General features: G+C 29.8%; 4 protein-coding genes across 11 annotated transcripts in view; 3 read left to right on the top strand and 1 right to left on the bottom strand.

Annotated features, from left to right (window-relative positions):
- Positions 1-4,402, top strand: part of LOC145944673 (FIGNL1-interacting regulator of recombination and mitosis) — a 30,593-nt gene extending 26,191 nt beyond the window's left edge. For both annotated transcript variants that reach the window (XM_083053191.1, XM_083053192.1), the window contains exons 6-14: positions 358-542; positions 791-936; positions 1,157-1,256; positions 1,508-1,679; positions 1,967-2,195; positions 2,469-2,799; positions 2,996-3,193; positions 3,281-3,688; positions 4,011-4,402. In XM_083053191.1, the coding sequence (XP_082909317.1) occupies positions 358-542; positions 791-936; positions 1,157-1,256; positions 1,508-1,679; positions 1,967-2,195; positions 2,469-2,799; positions 2,996-3,193; positions 3,281-3,688; positions 4,011-4,214 (1,973 nt within the window). In that variant the 3' untranslated portion in view covers positions 4,215-4,402. The remainder of the gene's footprint in view (positions 1-357; positions 543-790; positions 937-1,156; positions 1,257-1,507; positions 1,680-1,966; positions 2,196-2,468; positions 2,800-2,995; positions 3,194-3,280; positions 3,689-4,010) is intronic.
- A 574-nt stretch (positions 4,403-4,976) lies between these two features.
- On the top strand, positions 4,977-11,144 carry Cglr1 (cGAS-like receptor 1). 7 transcript variants are annotated; one of them, XM_083052765.1, is made up of 12 exons: positions 4,978-5,953; positions 6,339-6,359; positions 6,439-6,598; positions 6,682-6,852; positions 7,322-7,419; positions 7,492-7,630; positions 7,749-7,880; positions 8,153-8,317; positions 8,753-8,872; positions 8,945-9,131; positions 9,276-9,341; positions 10,115-10,267. In XM_083052765.1, exons 3-12 carry the CDS (start codon positions 6,479-6,481, stop codon positions 10,159-10,161), a joined length of 1,245 nt encoding a protein of 414 aa, XP_082908891.1. In that variant the 5' UTR covers positions 4,978-5,953; positions 6,339-6,359; positions 6,439-6,478; the 3' UTR covers positions 10,162-10,267. The 7 variants fall into 7 exon arrangements, with proteins under 7 accessions (XP_082908898.1, XP_082908891.1, XP_082908892.1 ...); XM_083052772.1 differs by lacking the exon at positions 6,682-6,852 and having other exon boundaries at positions 4,977-5,953; positions 10,115-10,272; XM_083052766.1 differs by lacking the exon at positions 6,339-6,359 and having other exon boundaries at positions 6,445-6,598.
- LOC145944446 (uncharacterized) lies at positions 10,649-12,627 on the bottom strand. The gene is made up of 4 exons (XM_083052773.1): positions 12,303-12,627; positions 11,667-11,926; positions 11,403-11,569; positions 10,649-11,305 (listed from the first exon to the last, which is right to left on the bottom strand). Exons 2-4 carry the CDS (start codon positions 11,878-11,880, stop codon positions 10,757-10,759), a joined length of 930 nt encoding a protein of 309 aa, XP_082908899.1. The 5' UTR covers positions 11,881-11,926; positions 12,303-12,627; the 3' UTR covers positions 10,649-10,756.
- Positions 12,628-13,444: 817 nt separating this feature from the next.
- Positions 13,445-17,405, top strand: Ida (anaphase promoting complex subunit 5 ida). Its single transcript, XM_083052982.1, has 11 exons — positions 13,445-14,041; positions 14,145-14,194; positions 14,265-14,641; positions 14,743-14,896; positions 15,049-15,230; positions 15,373-15,489; positions 15,711-15,840; positions 15,914-16,216; positions 16,388-16,509; positions 16,612-16,882; positions 16,962-17,405. Exons 1-11 carry the CDS (start codon positions 13,870-13,872, stop codon positions 17,334-17,336), a joined length of 2,253 nt encoding a protein of 750 aa, XP_082909108.1. The 5' UTR covers positions 13,445-13,869; the 3' UTR covers positions 17,337-17,405.
- The last annotated feature ends 397 nt before the right edge of the window (positions 17,406-17,802 follow it).

Raw genomic sequence — 17,802 nt, forward strand, 5'->3', positions numbered from 1 at the left:
GATTTTTTCAACGTAACTTAGATAACAAAAAAGAAGATGACGTGCGCAGTGTAATTTACAATATATGTGAAATTAAAATAGAGAGAGAGAAATAAAGAGAGAAAGAGCTCGAATGTTTCAACAATTTTGAAAAATTATTTAGAAACGCTATTATTTCATAGAGATATAAAATATCTTTCCTTTATTAAGTGCACTTTCCCGCAGATTCAATTTTGAGTCAATTTTCTTATAGCCAAAATATATGATAAAATTTTTTCTCTCTTTTTTTATTGTATATTAGAGAAAACTTATTTATTAAATTCATTAACGCATTTAATCAATTTGTCGTATTATTTCGTTTTACATCGGTTTTTTCAGTAATCAATGCGTACGGTAGCATTGCTTCTATCTCAAACGGGATGGAGACAAAGACATTTGTTGAATTATCCGAGGCATTCGCTAAGCTGGCGTTCGTTTATCATAACGATATTAAATCAAATAGCGTCGCGATGCATCTTGCACAAATGGCGAAAGATGTGTCTTGTCTTTTGTCTACGATCAAGGTATATTAGCATGCGATACTAACAATATTGTATGTTACATAATTTATTTTTGTGCGAATCTAAACACAAATATCTTCGTGTATGGCATTAATAGTATGGCATTATTATAATAGTAATTATAAAATTATTAATATAATAATACTATATACATTATATTTATTAGACATTATATTAACAATATTATATATTAATTATTATATTAATAATTTTATATATCGGTAGCAATTAGATATATGATTATGATATAGGACCAGAAGGATAAGAACGCGGAACGAAATATAATGGTTGCTATGCGTTTGCTGAAAGTTCTCGAGAAATTAACAGCTGTCTACATTGAATATCTCACCTATGAAATGATGACACATCTAGTAGAACTTATGGCGCACATGCACAGGTGATCATTCTTTTGTCTTATTAATCTTTTAAAGCAGAAGTTATTTTTAACTATTACATAAATACTATTTTTAACTATTACATAACTATTATGTAAATGTGTATGTGTATTGCATAAAATTATATTATACAGAATTATTAAATATATTATAATATTACAAAATAGAATACGACATTATTAAAAGGATTATATACATATATAATAATTATTTTTGACACAGATATTCATGCTTCAGTTTAACAAGAAGGGATGAAAAAGTAATTTCAATCAATACCACGTCTTTCTTAGATATCATCTTTAATCACGATGATTTCAAGCAGGTACATAAAATTAATTAAGAAATTAAAATTTAATTAAGAAGAAAAGATAAATCACATTTATTTTACTATTATTATAAGCAATTCTATTTCTTCGTAAAATAATAAATAATAAATTTGTGTACATAAAATAACACAAAATATGTGTGTGTGATAAAATAAAATATTCTGCTATGTTAAGAAAAAAAGTGAGGGTCATGGAAATTAACACGTTTCGCAAAATTGTATAAATTGCAATTTTGTTTATATTTTAGGTGTATTTCCAATATGGAAAGCAAATAGTCTCAAATGATCAACATGTGAATTATCATTTATTGACGATCGCTATTATGAAAAAACTGAACAACATGCCATACGAGCATTATTGCAAATGGTCTCTGGGCTCAGATTCGATCTTGGATGTTGCGCTGACATACATAGAATATCGTAAGTGACAAAATAAAGTAAACACAATTTCAAGAATTCGAAGAAAAAAAATGTTTAAGATTTTAAAAAAGTTTTATGACTTTAAAATATCAAGCATTTTAAAAATTCTAAAAATATTAAGAAAGTTTAAAAGAAAAACTCTTAATTTTATAATAAATATTAATAGTTAATTTTAAAAAAATTTTGTTTTATGTAATTTCATTTAGTAACAGTATCTCTATTATTTTTGTTAATGTACAAATAAAGTTTACTTATATTTTAGAAGTTATAACATTTTTTTGTCATAGTCGGAGAAGAAATCTGCGTTGGAGAGTTAAGATTAGGCGTTCACGAGATCGGCGAACCACCACAGTTAATCAGCGTCTATGAGGCAACTCTAATATTTTTTTGCAATCTTGTCAGTAAGATCCGATCAGAAGACTTTCACACAGTCGAGACACTTCTGTTAAAGTATCTATTGTGTGGTCACTTTTGGAGCTCCCTGCTAAGCTCGGACGTTTGGTGCTTTATCGGCAGGTGAGCGACCGCGCACACACACACACATGATCGTCATATTATATTGATTGTCACATTAATATTAATAAAGTTGATTAACAAAATATTAGTCGATTAATTAATTAATTAATTAAAATTATCATTACTTTTTATTTATTGATATATAAATCTAACTAACTTATTATTAATATGTATAATTAATTGTTTAATAATACATTAACTAATATAATTATGATTAGTAAAAATAAATTGCTCCAAGCCAACTGATTTCTCGCATATTGTTATTTGTTTAAGACTCGGGACTTCACAACTGTGTGCCGATCATATTAAACATCTGATCAAAGTCTCCGTCACTTTAATAGAAAGATGTGACAGCATAGAAGCGATCATGTTAGATCATATGATTATTAGTCTATTCGAACTATTGACCGAAGATGTGAAATCTACTCTTCTCAAGAATCTCATCGAAAATCTGGATACAAATAATTACGTACACATCTTGTATTTATTAATAGCGAAAACTAAAGATTTTTCATCGGAACGATTACGGCAAAAATTGAAAGACTTGCCGAAAGCTTTTTTGGATCTGCAAGAACATCCTTCTACTCGAAATTGGAAACATCTTGTAAGATATATTAGATTTATCAATCCTATCAGATTTAGCAATTTCCTATATTGAAAAAAATAAATAAATTTTCTGGTTAAAATAACATCTTGATTAATATCAAAATTAATATTGCTTAGAAAACTTTCAAGCTCGAAAATCTATATACTATATATATATATTGTATATATATATATATATATCCATCTATTTCCAGATGCAATCCGTATCCGCAATGGTAGCAGTCGATTATAGCGATAACAAGGATATTATCGAAATTTTAACTAAAATATGGAATTTCATGGAGGATGCAATCATCGAATGCGAAGGCAAACAATTAAACATATTGACTGATTTGTTCGTTAGTCTGCTTGACGCCACACATCTCGGAAGTCTTCAGAATAACATTTGTTCGGTATAAATATGTTTTATTTTTATTTGCTTATTTAGTATAATCTTTTGATTGCAAAAGTAGTGAAATATATTATGTTTGATATTTCAGATTTTGAAGTCTATCGCGACCTCATGCGTCTATCTGCCTTCTCGGGGCAAAATCAAGATCTGTCATTTTCTACAACGATCCGTCGATAATCTCGATCATAGCGAAGTCCAAAGCGTCGCGTCCATCTTAACCGGGTTGTTCGCTCATCTATTGGAAAACGAAAACCCTTGGGTACGTCAGGAAGCCCTGGAGACTTTCGAGTATATGGGACAAAGATGCTCGCAGCAACTGATTGCTAAAATAGCGAAGGCTCTAGCTAAAATACCCAACATCAGCAGCGTCATGCAAGCTTACTTGTCCTCGAAACCATACTATTCCCTGGAAGGTTTTGCAAACGTACAGGACTACCTTAGATACTTGGTTGGAGCTATGCAAAATCGCGACAGGCACACGTGCTACGAGTACCATGTAAGTACGATTAAAGGCACAAGTTAAGAAATAAAAGATAATAATTATTTTAAGAATCAGGTTTTTTTAAACCTGTACTTATATGCACAAGAGCAAATCCAACAATTTATAATATACAAGATCATTTTTTCTCAGTGATTTTATTTGGAACAAATTATATTTTGATCAAGATGTTTTCTTTAAAACAAAATAATTTTGATTCGATAGATTTTTTTACAATTAACGTGAAATATAATTTTAAAAAGATTAAAAATGAGACACTCTATAATAGTAAATAATAAAGCACGAAATACCACTACTAATGACAATAAATAAACGCAAGGAATCTGAGAGAAAGGAGAAGATACCGAGGCTGGAAAAAGAAGAAAACTCGTGCGATGTTATGCCAACATCAATACAACTAGACGAACGAGCCGAGGAGCTATGCAAAGGATTGGCAAAGGTATTGGAAGGTCGGGCTGTTATCAGCGATGCCGGTTGCAGGAAACTGATAACTATCTTAGAAAAAATTCTTCGAGCAAAATAACATTTCGTGGAACTAATATATCTTTTCTATTTATTTCATATATAATAAAAGTTGGAATAAAATATACCGGTGATAAAGATGAGGATTGGATTATCGGAAATAGCAATAGTAATTAAAAAAAAAACAAAAATAAATAAAAGATAAATTAGAAGAAATTACTCATCCGTGAAATAAATAGTAAAAGAAAATAAAAAAGAAATTTTTAACATTTATAACATTATTTATAAAATGTGTTATTTTATCGAAAATGATAGTTGTAATTTGAAAATATTGAAAAGTACATATTATAAAATTATAGAATACAAAAATAACAAAAAAAATTAAAAAATAAATATAGAGAAGAAAAATCTTCTCAATTGTCAATAAAGTAAAGTCTTAGATTTTCTATCAATACTAAAGAAATTTAATGATAAAAATCTACCTGTTAAGAATTAAGATCAAATAATAAATTCAAAATATATTTATTTATTTATTTATTTTTAATTGAAGAGCATATTTTCAAGATTTATACTATTCGAAAAAAATAAACCATCTAAAGTCAAGACAGCTTTACATTGTATAACATAATCTATATTTTAAAAAATATATAAACTTGAAATGTGATTTATTAAAAAATGGTGTATTTATGAAAAAATATGCTATTCTAGTTATTCATATAAACTGTTTACTCTTTTTACTATACTATAACGCCATCTAGAAAGATGTTGATTCTTTCATTGATGATTCATTGCCCCGGAACGTGCTTTCTTATACTGTGGTACGTGTATAAAAGCAGGAACAGTCGGCGAGAGCACAGTAGGATCTATAGTCTGATGCAATTCAACACGTAATCTTATTCATATTCCAGATAAATTTGTGGTGAATAATTAAAGAACAAATTAATTATTAATAATAAAGAGAGATTTTAAAATTATAAATAAATTATAGTACTGTGTATAAATCGCAATTTTTGCGAATATTATAGAGATTCGTCGATCTACGCTAATCTTGCAGTTATCGTTTGGTGAGTAATACAGATGCGATAAAAAATAAACTGATTGTGAGTTCCTATCGGATGCAGAATCGACGATAATGCATTTTATTGTAATTTACGACAAAATAATTCATAATTAAATGAAAATAATTTTTATTTGTTAACAAAATTTAATATTCTCTCTCTCTTTGCTATTAAATTATTCAAAGTTTAGCTCATTATCAAAACAATAATTTAATATTTTGTAATTTATAACAGGATAATTGATAACTCTATAATTAAATAAATTTTTTATTATCTATATCCAAAAAAATTTTCTTTTAATACATACAAAATTAATTTATTTTATAATTATTTTTTTGTTTTATTAAATATGCATACAATTTAATTAATATATTTTTTGAATTTTTCATCGATATCTCTATTTATGTCTGCAATTTATCATAAACTTGTCTATAAAAATAGATCAAATGACGAAACGAATGCAGAAATTTAGTGCGAAATCGGCGAAAGTTAATTGTGCAATCTATGTTGCATATATATTTCTGCATTCATGTTTTTTTGATCAGCATTTTCAAAGATATATGTTATTGCAAATGACGGTATCTATTATATTATCTCTTGCAATAAAAGTGCTATCATTTAAAAATTATACTACGTATGCTAATATGAGTATATCGAGTATAAAGCTGCGCTTTTATTTAAGCCGATCAGTTTCTCGGCGTGCAACGAAAGTTCTAGAAACAACAGGGAAACTAATTATGCAGTACGCATCTATAATGAAACATTTATGCACAATCCCAGCGAGAAATGATTGGTCAATTCGACATCAATTCGACCAAATTGACGTTGATTCGACGTCAATTCGACATCAATTCGACCAAATTGACGTTGATTCGACGTCGAATCGACATCGATTTGACCACCATTTCTCACTGGGATTTCTCTATTGTTCTAATTATAAACAATATACTTTAATATTTAAAAAATTTAATTTTTTCTGAATATGTGCAAAAAAGGGAAAACTAAAAATTTTATTTAATTTTAAAATATAATCGTTATTCTTTTAAAAAATTTTTTTATTTATTACTTTTTTATTTTTATTTAAAATATATTATTTATATATACATATATATATTTTAAATATTTAGAAAATTATCTAATTGTATATGGTAAGTCCTCATACTTTATTTTGTTACATGATAATTGTAATACGATTGTAGCTTAATTTTGTATAATTTTAAGTTAAAGTTTCAGATTTTAAAAGTCCAGTGTAATTGTATGTGCAATAATGCAAGCTGCAAATATTGAACGCTACCTAGTTGACGATTCCATATTCAATCAAATAAACAAAAAATTTATAAGTTTGGATTTTGATGATATGAAAAATAACAATCAGCAATTGATTAAGGTATTGTACAAAATTGATATATTTATTCAAAAAGTATATTTTATTAACTATGCTTATAGTGCGCTATAAAATCTGTGTCGCAGGTTTTTGATAAATTAATAGAAGCTATGAAACGAGAAAGTCCGCTCTTCAATAAAACGTTCCAAAGAATTGTCAGCGCTGGTAGTTATTATAAAAAAACTCGAGTTGGAGAGCCAGAAGAATATGATTTAAACTTTGTAATCAACTTACCCATCAAAGAGAAAGATATAGAAGTAATATTATACTTAAGAATTTGATGACGTGTGACATAATGTTGGAAGTTATACAAGTACACGAAAATGCACACACAAGGAAATAATATTGATATATTTCTTCAATCTTCAAAATAAATTTTCTCGAAACTTTTTCTTTTCAAGATCTTATACGAAAAAAAAAAACTTTTGTAAATTTATAATTTATATCCAGCATTGTATTTTACTTATATCTTGTATATAAAATTACGTGGATAATATTAATATTTTATTAATTTCTTAATATATATTAATTGATAATTGTTAATTAATATATTAATTTCTTAATATATTAATTTTATAAATATTGTAATTAATATATTATAATTATTATAATATAAATATTATAATTAATATATTATGATATATTATTAATTTTTTAAATAAAAATATATAATTTGCATGTATGTGTGTCAAATATAATAATGAATACTTATTACTCATTTTACAGTTTATCTCAGATTACCCAGGTTTTATTAAGATACGTACGACTTGGAGAAATAGAGATATGTCATTCAATACTTTAAACTTAGAACCGAAGGCATTATCGTACGTAAATCGTATTAAAGTACTTTCTATATAATTTAGAAAAAAAAGAGAGATTGTGTTTTTTCTATTTAGAGAATTGAATTCCTTCATTGATGAGGAATCGTATCTAAATCAAGAAAAATTTCGTATTTGGATGGAAAGCATTTTAAGTAAAGTGGCTGTCAAATCCAGTGGAAATAATCGAATTATATTGAGTGGTTGTAGAGTTCCAGTAAGTAAAATCTTAACATACATATAGTGTTCTAGCAGTTTTTGACAGCAATGTATTGTGTCGTAGTGTGATGTAGTGTATCAAAAACTAAACAAAAATTTTCTCTCTTTGTTTTTAGATAACAATAAGAAAAACAGGACCAGCATTTACGCTAAAAATTGAGTCGATCGATATTGATGTGGTTCCCGTATTAGCTTTCTCGACTCGTAATCCACCACCAAAGTGCTCAAAAAGAAATATTTTAAAAAAGGTAACATAAATTAAAAATATTATATTAGTGCAAAAGATTTGTCGTAAATATCAAACAAGAATAATAAAATTACAGTTTTAAAAAATCAAGTTTTATTCAAGATGATAGATCCACTGTAGCTTTGATGCACTTTTTCCATCTAGTAAGAAATTTTCAAATTTTTTTTCTAAAAATACTATTTTAAATAAAATTGAATGAAGAAAAGTAACAAATAATTTGCACTATTTGTTAATTATATATACTTAAATTACATTAAATCGTTCAAATTGCAGTGCAGCCCGGGTTCTAGATATTGGTCCGCAGTTCCTAAACCCTTAAACAATAATACAACCAATTTCATTGACCGACATCGTTATTGGCGATTATGTTTTTATGAGTTTGAAAAAGATATACTTGCTCAGCACGGACGTGTGAAGCCTATAATACGTCATTTAAAGGTATAATATATCGATATATATCATAAGGTAATAAACATCTATTTATTTTTAATATATAATTTTTTTCTTATATCTTATATGCATATATAGAATTTATAATATATAATTATAAAATATATTATAAAATATAAATCTAAATTCTAAATTATTATTTTATCACAAAATAATTTCTTTAATTTTTTTCAAATAATAATTGTATTGATTGTTCCATTTACATCATTAACAATTTTATTAAGATTTAATTTTTATTTTATTTTCAATTCTATACTTCAAAATTTTTAACAGAAACTCTAAAGCTCTTTTTAGCTCCTATAGAGAAAAGTATAACAAATTCTAGCTTATAAATTAATTTATTTAAAAATAAATTCTTTTTTTCTATTGTTGCAATTAGTATTTCAGATTAATTTATTTTAATTATTAATTGTATTTTCTCAGAAACTCAGAGATACACAAAGATGGAACATCGCGAGCTATTATATCGAAACATTATGTTTGAACGAATTGGAGACTTTTCGGATTTTGAACAGATACTCATTTACTCATTTATTTTTCACGGTAATGTATTGTTAAAATTAAACATTTTTCCTTTGTTAAATTGGTTAATAAAATAATGATACTGATTTGTAGATGTTACAAAAGCTTCGCGAAGCTTTTCGTAATGGCAGTATAAAATATTTTTGGGACGAAGATGTTAATTTGTTGGAGCTTATTAGTTCCCCCGAAATGAGGGGTATGGAAGGACGAATAGATCGCATTATAAAAAACATCGAGAGAACCATCGTAGATGATAAATATGCAATAGCAAAATGGGTTTGTAAGTATTTATCTTTTTCACAAAATATAAGTATGCAGGACCATAAAAAATTGATTACTTTTGCTATTTATTAATTAAAATATTAATATTAATATTATAGTAATATATTAGCAATATTATATAGTTTTTAACTTTTTATTGCAGTAAATGACGATGAATTGCATGCCTTGCAATCAAGTGACTCATTATCAAAATCAGAACCCGAGGCTAGTAAGTATGGCACATTTATATTTCAAATCGATATAATGGTATCAAAATGTGATTCTCTTATTTTCAAACTTATTTTTTCATTTAAAATAAATTTTCTGATTAAATCACATACGCCGATAACGCACAATATTCATCTATATAAATCCGCGAAAAGCATTCTGTCCAATTATAATTCTTTGGCATATTTGGAAATGACTATTTCATTTTCATTTGCGCGCGCATTCTCAAGAAATGACATTAAAAATATACAAATGTCATCTTTTAGTTGCTAATTTTATTCAGTCTTTAGTATAAAATATAGTATATCTTTATTAACATTCTGCATCAGATTTTAAATTTTATAAAGATAAAAACATAAATCTATCTATACGAATATAAACAAAATATTTGAAGAAATGATTTTATTAATATTTATAACTTGTAAGAAAATAATTCATGATTTTATTAGTAATTAAAATATTTTTAAAAAGTACAACAAAATACGTAAAATCAATTAAAATCAATAATTAAAAGAGTACTCTCTATCTAATACATTTTAAATAGATAGATATAACAATTAAAACAAGCTTTATTATAGCTCAATTTTTTATAACTGTATTTTCATTAAGTGGTCTCATTTTTATTTTCTTGTTCTTCTTGTCTTTTTATATTCGAAGTATAGAATATGTAGATGCCAAATTATTATTTATAAAAAAAAGTCATTCTCTAATATTTTGCAACATCGAATTATAAATACAATTTTAATGCCGTACCTGACTGTACATTGTTTTCAGATTTGAGTGTGAACAAAATTAATTTAATTCACTTTTCTCATCTATAATAAAAAAAGGAAAAGCCTACACAATTCTTTTATAATAATAAAAGGCTTTTTCCAATTTTTTTATAAGTATCAAAGAAGAGTAAATTTAAATTTAAATTTACTAATAAATGAGTAAGCAAACGAAAGAACTATAAGTAATTCAGCATGCATTGTTGAAGTAATTATTATCATATATAAAGTGCAATTATCTATTAATAAAATGTAAATAATTTCACACTTTATGAGAAATTATAAAATTATATATGTAATATATAATTATATATATGTAATTTACATATATAAACATTTTATTTTATATATATATATATATATATATATAATTTAAATCATTTAAAAAGGAAATAAATCATATTTTGTCATCACAAATAGCCTCATTTAAGTTAATATTCCAAATGTTATGAATACCTCTTTTGTACTTAATAATCCAATGTATAAGAATGAGAGTTTCGACTACATTACTTTTAACTTCATACACTAGCCTTGCATCTTAATTTACAACAATCACATGTATTACTTTAATGCTGTCTTGTTTTGTATCATTTTTCACTTGTTTGTACAATTTTCATTGTCTACAATAATAATTAATAACGTTGCGCTATCTTCTTTTATAGAAGACCAAGGGAACTGCGTGATTATCTGACCACTCAAAGAAGAACTCGACAATATTGGTGACGCAGCGTATCATAGCGAGACAGTCAGCCTCGGCCGAATGCTCGTGAGAGAAATTTGAACCGAACATATATTCGTAAATAACGCTGAGTTTCATACTGATTGGTCTCTTACACCCGAAATCCAATTTCTTCTTTGGATTTTTTTTAAATGGGCGTTCTACAAGAACGGGCTCACATTGCCTCATTATTTGAGACTCTGGCGTTTTCTCATTAGCTTTTTGTCTAAAATTCTTCGACGATTCGACATCATTGATACATTCGTCATAGGGAGATGTCGTTTGCAAAGTGGACGTTGTTGGGATAGCGATTTTAGCTTCTTGTTCCATCGTGACATCTAAATTTAACATGGAAAGCGCATTATCGTATTCATCGGTCAAACAATCTTGGACTATCTTTGCGTCGGAGTCTCTTTTCTCGAAAAAATCTTGAAACATTTTCCATGTATCAATGCAGAGGATTTTGTCGTCGAAAATCTTTAATGAGAAAAAATTGATTATTTATAGTTATTGAATAAGTAAAAGAAATAAACAGCTGGTTACCTTAAAAATCAATTATATATATTATATATACCTTATTTATGCGTTCGAGTTCCTGCAAGAATATCGGATAATCAAATCTGTTACCATTATGTGCTACAAAACAAATTGGCGGTATGAGACGCTGTAGAAAGCACATTATTGATTCATAAACTTCACACTCAAAAGGCTGCAGTAGTAACATCTCATCGTTATACAGTTCTACAAAATAAGATTATTATAATATTACTATATCAAATTTTAAACGCATTCTTCAATTTTATTAATCTATATATTAATCAAATTCAGAGCAACTTACTCGTCATGTGTTGCACATGTGCCGGTATGACTTTTTGGGGATTAATTGGAAGTATTAATTTATGCAAGACTCGTGGTAAAGATGTTTTGCTGCTGTTATATATCGACTCTCTTGCAGCAGCGACTAAAGCGATTTCTGTGATTCTTGGTATGCTATTTCTATTAGGCAGTCCAGTTGTTTCTAAATCGAAGAATATAAACGTTTGAATCTCCATTATTTTATATATTGACTGGACTCTCTTTTCTTATCTTCTCCGCTATCTACAACAATGACACGCTTATTGCAATTTCAATTGTAATAAAAGTAATGAAACAGTATAACTTTTCAAAACTTTGTACCAAGAAGCGTCGAATAAGCTTTTATCGAAATCTTGATAATATGATATGATATATAATCAATTTAAAATTATAATATGGATGAGATATATAACTGTTGCATCATCTAAACATCTCATTTAAGTTATTACAGAAATTTCATACAGTAAAAACTTCCATGCAATGATACATATATTATAACGTCATAAGATCTTTCTTCTGGCTAAAATTTCTGTATGTTACATGTGCTTCATCTTTATTTTCTTTTCAACATTAAAAACTAAGTACTAAGTACACCTTTATTTTGAAAGCACAAACTAACCTCACTTATCTTGTCACTCCCAAGTGATTCATTGGGTGCATTCAGAAGCACTATCGCTTCTTCTTCTTCTATGGTTTCGGTGGTACTTAGCAGATGCAATCTCTGCTTATGCTGCCAGATTCTCAACACTATCGCTCACTGAGCGCTCAGTGAGCGATAGCATGCGATAAGCCCCTTGCACAATGCTAAGCGATAGCGATAGGAATAGCGATAACGATAGAAAAATATCTATTCTCTGTTCTTATTGGTGGAATAAAAAATATTTACCAATAGGAACAGAGGTTAGATATTATTCTATCGCTATCGCTATTCCTATCGCTATCGCTTAGCATTGTGCAAGGGGCTATAGTGCTTCTGGATGCACCTATTGGGTGCATGCAGTACAACAACCGCTTACTGAGCGCTCAGTGAGCGGCTGATCGCGAGTGATTGGTCTAAAGTTTAAAGTCTGCCAATCACGATCAGTCGCTCACTGAGCGGTTGTTGTACTTGGGTGCGTTCAACGGACTCAACAGTTGAGCAATTTTCCGATGTCATTCCATGCTGATTGGCTGGATCTTAAAGTAGGAACCAATCACGTTCGATTGTGCTACTTAGGGTGCCGTCACATGGGGCGTAACTTGCGTAAGCGTAACCAGCGGATCGCCAATCACCGAGTTATTCCGATAGAGCTTGACGAAGGGCTCTATCGGAATAACTCGGTGATTGGCGATCCGCTGGTTACGCTTACGCAAGTTACGCCCCATGTGACGGCACCCTTAGCAGTTGAGTCCGCTGAACGCGGCCATTGTTAAGGCCATTGCACGTACAAAAATTTTAATCGTAATCGTAAAGTCGTAAGCAAATCGTCCAATCATAGGCCGGTATTCATAGTCCGATCTTATATTTAAGATCGTCTTAAGTCCGAGTTTGAGATGCTACGCAGCCATTTGATTGGTTGAATGGGATCTTAAGTCAACCTCTGACCAGACTTAAGATGATCTTAAATATAAGATCGGACTATGAATACCGGCCATAGGCCTATGGCCATAGGCCTATGGCCGGTATTCATAGGCCGGTATTCATAGTCCGTTCTTATATTTAAGATCGTCTTAAGACCTCGTTTAACCAATCAAATGCTCGCATAGCATCTCTTGATTGGTTGAACGAGATCTTAAGACGATCTTAAATATAAGAACGGACTATGAATACCGGCCATAGTCGGTTCTTATATTTAAGACTGTCTTAAGTACAATCTTAAGATGTGATTAACCAATCACAGAGCCGTATTTGCATCTTAAGACATTACTTAAGACGGTCTTGAAATAAGAACGGACTATGAATACCGGCCTATGGGTCTAATTCATATTTTGCTACTGACATCCCACGTGACACTACTTTCGTATGATTGGTTGATTTTCAAATACATCTGAACAGGCCTTTACGTTGTTTTGTTTTGTGACAGCAAACAGCAAAGCAAAATGTAGTATCCAAGAGGTTATACGGCAGAGGTTATCTTTTTTATTATATAAATGAAAATAAAGTATAATCAATTTCATACTTGTAATAAGTTCCATTAAAAGAGAAGATGTCGATAAACGATAGTCGTCTACATACGGTGAATGACATATTTAATAGAATGTCCAAGGATTTCGTGACCGTTGATGGCAACGTGAAAAAGATTCAGAGGGAGAATTTGACATCGTATAAAGTAGCAACTGTCATTTTAATTAAAGTTTATTGTAATGAATCTACAAAAGGTATAATCCACGTTATTCGTATTCTTATCATAATTATATCAAACGATACTTTAATACACGTTGATAAGTATGTCGATAAATTTAATTTGATCATATTTTGTAGCAATCGTGGAGAGACGCGATTTTTGTTTAGCGTCCTTGAAGCTAACTCAGGTAATCAATTTATTGTACAAGTATCACGAAAAATAATTCTTTATTTCATATATTATGTCTATTTTTTTAGTCAGCAGACATGGAATTGAGTGCTCTATTGGACATGTTGTACGAACCAGAATATGCTTTACATCGGTTTGCTGATCAATTGGAAGTAGAACTGGATGTCCTGGATGAGAAAGGGGTAGATGGATTATTAGATCTATTCGATGGCCTTCGTCGATTGATGGAACCCAAAGATCATTCGCTCTCTTTACCAGCATTGAACAGGAATTCTGTTCTTGGGCTGTACGTTCGTAGGATGCTTATATTTTTCGAGAAATTGGCCTTTGATCAAGTAGTCACTCTGTATAATGATCTAAAAAAATATATTGCGAGAAAAGTCAGTAATCCAGAAAACTCTGACATCTCTATAATTTCTAAGAAAGAAGAGTTTGGTTCACAGAAGTAAGTGTATGCAAAGAAAGTTATAATGTATCAAGTACATTAAATTATACAGGATGTGCCAACTATTTTTGTAAATAAAAATGTGTTGCTTTTTACAATAGAGTAAAAACGATTTGGGGTGGAAGGCAGGCAGAATTACTCGTAGCGCAGCAAGCACATGCATTACAGACCGATGAGCATAAAGCTCTGCCACCGATGAAGCTGCAGGCTCTTGTTCAAGATCTTTTAAAGTCTACTCCTTATAATGCGGATGCGGTGAGTGTGACGATATGGAATCAAATATAAACAAAGCTTTCTTTCTTGTGTTTAAATTAATATAATAATTAAATATTTTTCTATTTAATAATTTTATATATTATATTTAATAATTTAATACATTAATAATTAAATGTTTTTTTTTATTTTAGCATTATTTGAGTTACTTGAATTGTATTCGGGTGAGCGACTTTTGCGGAGCAGTAGACAGTCTGTATCATTGTTTTGATAGACTGGCACCTTTAGAGAGCCAAGCCACAGCCGAAGATCGATCTCGTACATTTCGATACGCGGCGCTCAACCTAGCTGTTTTACACGCTCAATTCAATCACAAGTAATAAATTAATCTATTTATATTTTCGACAGTTTAACTTTATTTCTTAATTAACAAAGGAAAATGGTTTTTCTATCGTTTATTTTATTTATAGTATTACATTTGTTTCCACAATCAAGTAATCACGGATTTTTTTGGGAAGGGAAATAGCACAGTACGCTTTAAAGGAAGCTATTAAATTGGCTCAGGAAGCTCAGGACAATGTATGCTTGCAGCTCGCGCATTCGTGGATGTCCTACTTGACCAGCGAAGAGAACAAGTAAGCTAAAAATGAGAGAAATTTACTTTTTATCATATAAATATTTTATAACATTTTCTTTTATTTTTGTTTAATCTATTATTAATAAACGAGTGATTAAGAAAATAATAGAAAATGGATGTGGATCAAGATTTTACAGACAGATTTTTTATTTACTTTTATATATATATATATATATATATATATATATATATATATATACACATCTTTCTATTTTTTAGAGGACCTCTCATAGAACGTTCGGTCGGCAAAGCGAGTTTGCTTGGAATTACACATACGACAGGCTTGAGCCTCATTTCGCACGCGCATAATTATGCCCTGGGGGCCAAGAATCCTCCACAAATATTCGATGTGCGTAATTAGTCGAGAATAATTCATATATGCGCACAGATTTATATTATATTAGGTAATCAATTTATTGCAGATACTGATGAAGTCGGACATGTTAAATTGTCAGCATTCGATGTCCGACTTAATGTCCATTACTTTTGGGGAGAAATCCGCATTATGGGCGTACTATGGTAAAATGGAAATGGCCTCTCTTTGCGCCCAATTGCTGCTTCTCCACAACACGGGTGACAAAAAGCAGCACATGTTCAATGGACCATCCACGTGCCAGGCAATTGTCACTGTCGCCAATATGTTGATCGAATTCGGCGAATATATTCTCGCGGATATTGTGCTACTTCATGCCAAGAAGAGATTTCCCAACAGTCCTTGCAATAAAGTACGTTTTTTAATAGATATGATATACATCGCAGAAAGATTACATTTGAGGAATAACTTTGTTTTGACAAAAACAGAGAGTTATAAGAATTACGAATCATAGTTTCTGAATTTTGAACGATTGAAGAGAAAAGGTTTTTTCTTCATTGCAATACAGTTTATTGCATTTCAGATTTGGATGCTGAGCGAACAGTTGCATATATTTACGCAATTGATAAGGCAAGAGAAATGGAGCGGGGCGGAGGCGACAGCCAAAAGTATTTTCAAATTAGATAAATTGGAATGTAATCTTAAGTATGTGTAAAGAACATTCACATTCATATTTTTATAAACGCGCGGTTTTTTTTTAATTTTGCATTTATATGAAATCGTACGTTTTAATCTAATAATTTCCAGGTTGGCGGAAGTTTGCTTGGCGAAGGGCGATTTTGGAAAGGGACTCGAGTACATTAAAGTTATCATGGGGCATGAAGATGTGACTCCGTTGTATACAATACGCGCGATACTTCTCTTCAGCCAGATTATGTGCGCTTCGTCCACGCCAGACGATAGAACAACGATTGCCAGTAATTGCTCGGTGTATCTTTGTTATGCCTTGGAGTTAGCCACACGAAATCATCTGTCGTATTACAAAGCACTTATCAAGATGCATCTCGCTAACGTACAAGTAAGCTTTCCCTATTAGAGATTAAGTTGCATTAAATTCGAATTGAATTCGAATTCGTCGTCGTTTGTAATTATTCCAGTTGTTGGAGGGCTTGTCTACGTTGCTCGCCTTGAATCTGGTGGAGGACACTATCCCCACGATCCTAGGTCATGGCGGCTATTACGATCAAGGCAGGGCGTTCATGTTGTACGGCAGGTGTTTGATAGCTTCGACGCCAAAGAACCCTTTCGAGACGCGGAAGGAGGTGATCTTAACGGGGATAAAGGCTCTGTCGAGGGCGCAGGCGCTCTTCACCAAGGTTAACGCCATCGGGAAGGTCAAGAGCACTTTGTACGTGCAAGCTATCTTTTACAATGAAATCAATCTTCAGCTTGAATGTCATCGGTGCGCCTTTGAGTTTCGTCAACTAGGCGAACAATACCTAGTAGCTCCTAACAATCTGTTTTTGTATTAAAATTTATAAGAGGCTGATTTTTTTATATAAAAAAATGGGAAAAAAACAGGTTCTTTGCAAAAAGAAAAATTTTTCCTTTCTCTTTTTTTTCCGTTTTTTGCAATTTACATTCTTTTCATATATGTACTTATTTACTACTTATTTACATATGTCGATTAATTATATATGCATGGAATAAAAATGATTAGAATGAATGAAAGAAGGAAAGAGAATATATAGACATATAGGAAATATGATATATTTTATATAATATATATTTATATTTATTTATTATATATATATATATATATATTGTTTTTATATAATATTTTCTATTTTGTTTTATATTATATATTTCTATGATTGCGCGTGCAACAAAAAATCTTCATTCTGCGCATGTTATTAGATTATGAATGAAGACCGAAGGAAGCTCGAGTAATATAAGATTTATTCAATTTTAATTATTTAAGATTAGAAATTCAAGTTC

Source organism: Prenolepis imparis, unplaced genomic scaffold, assembly GCF_030444845.1.
Source record: "Prenolepis imparis isolate NDT839.2.m4 unplaced genomic scaffold, iyPreImpa1.0 SCAF_13, whole genome shotgun sequence".
NCBI classification, from domain to species: Eukaryota; Metazoa; Arthropoda; class Insecta; order Hymenoptera; family Formicidae; genus Prenolepis; species Prenolepis imparis.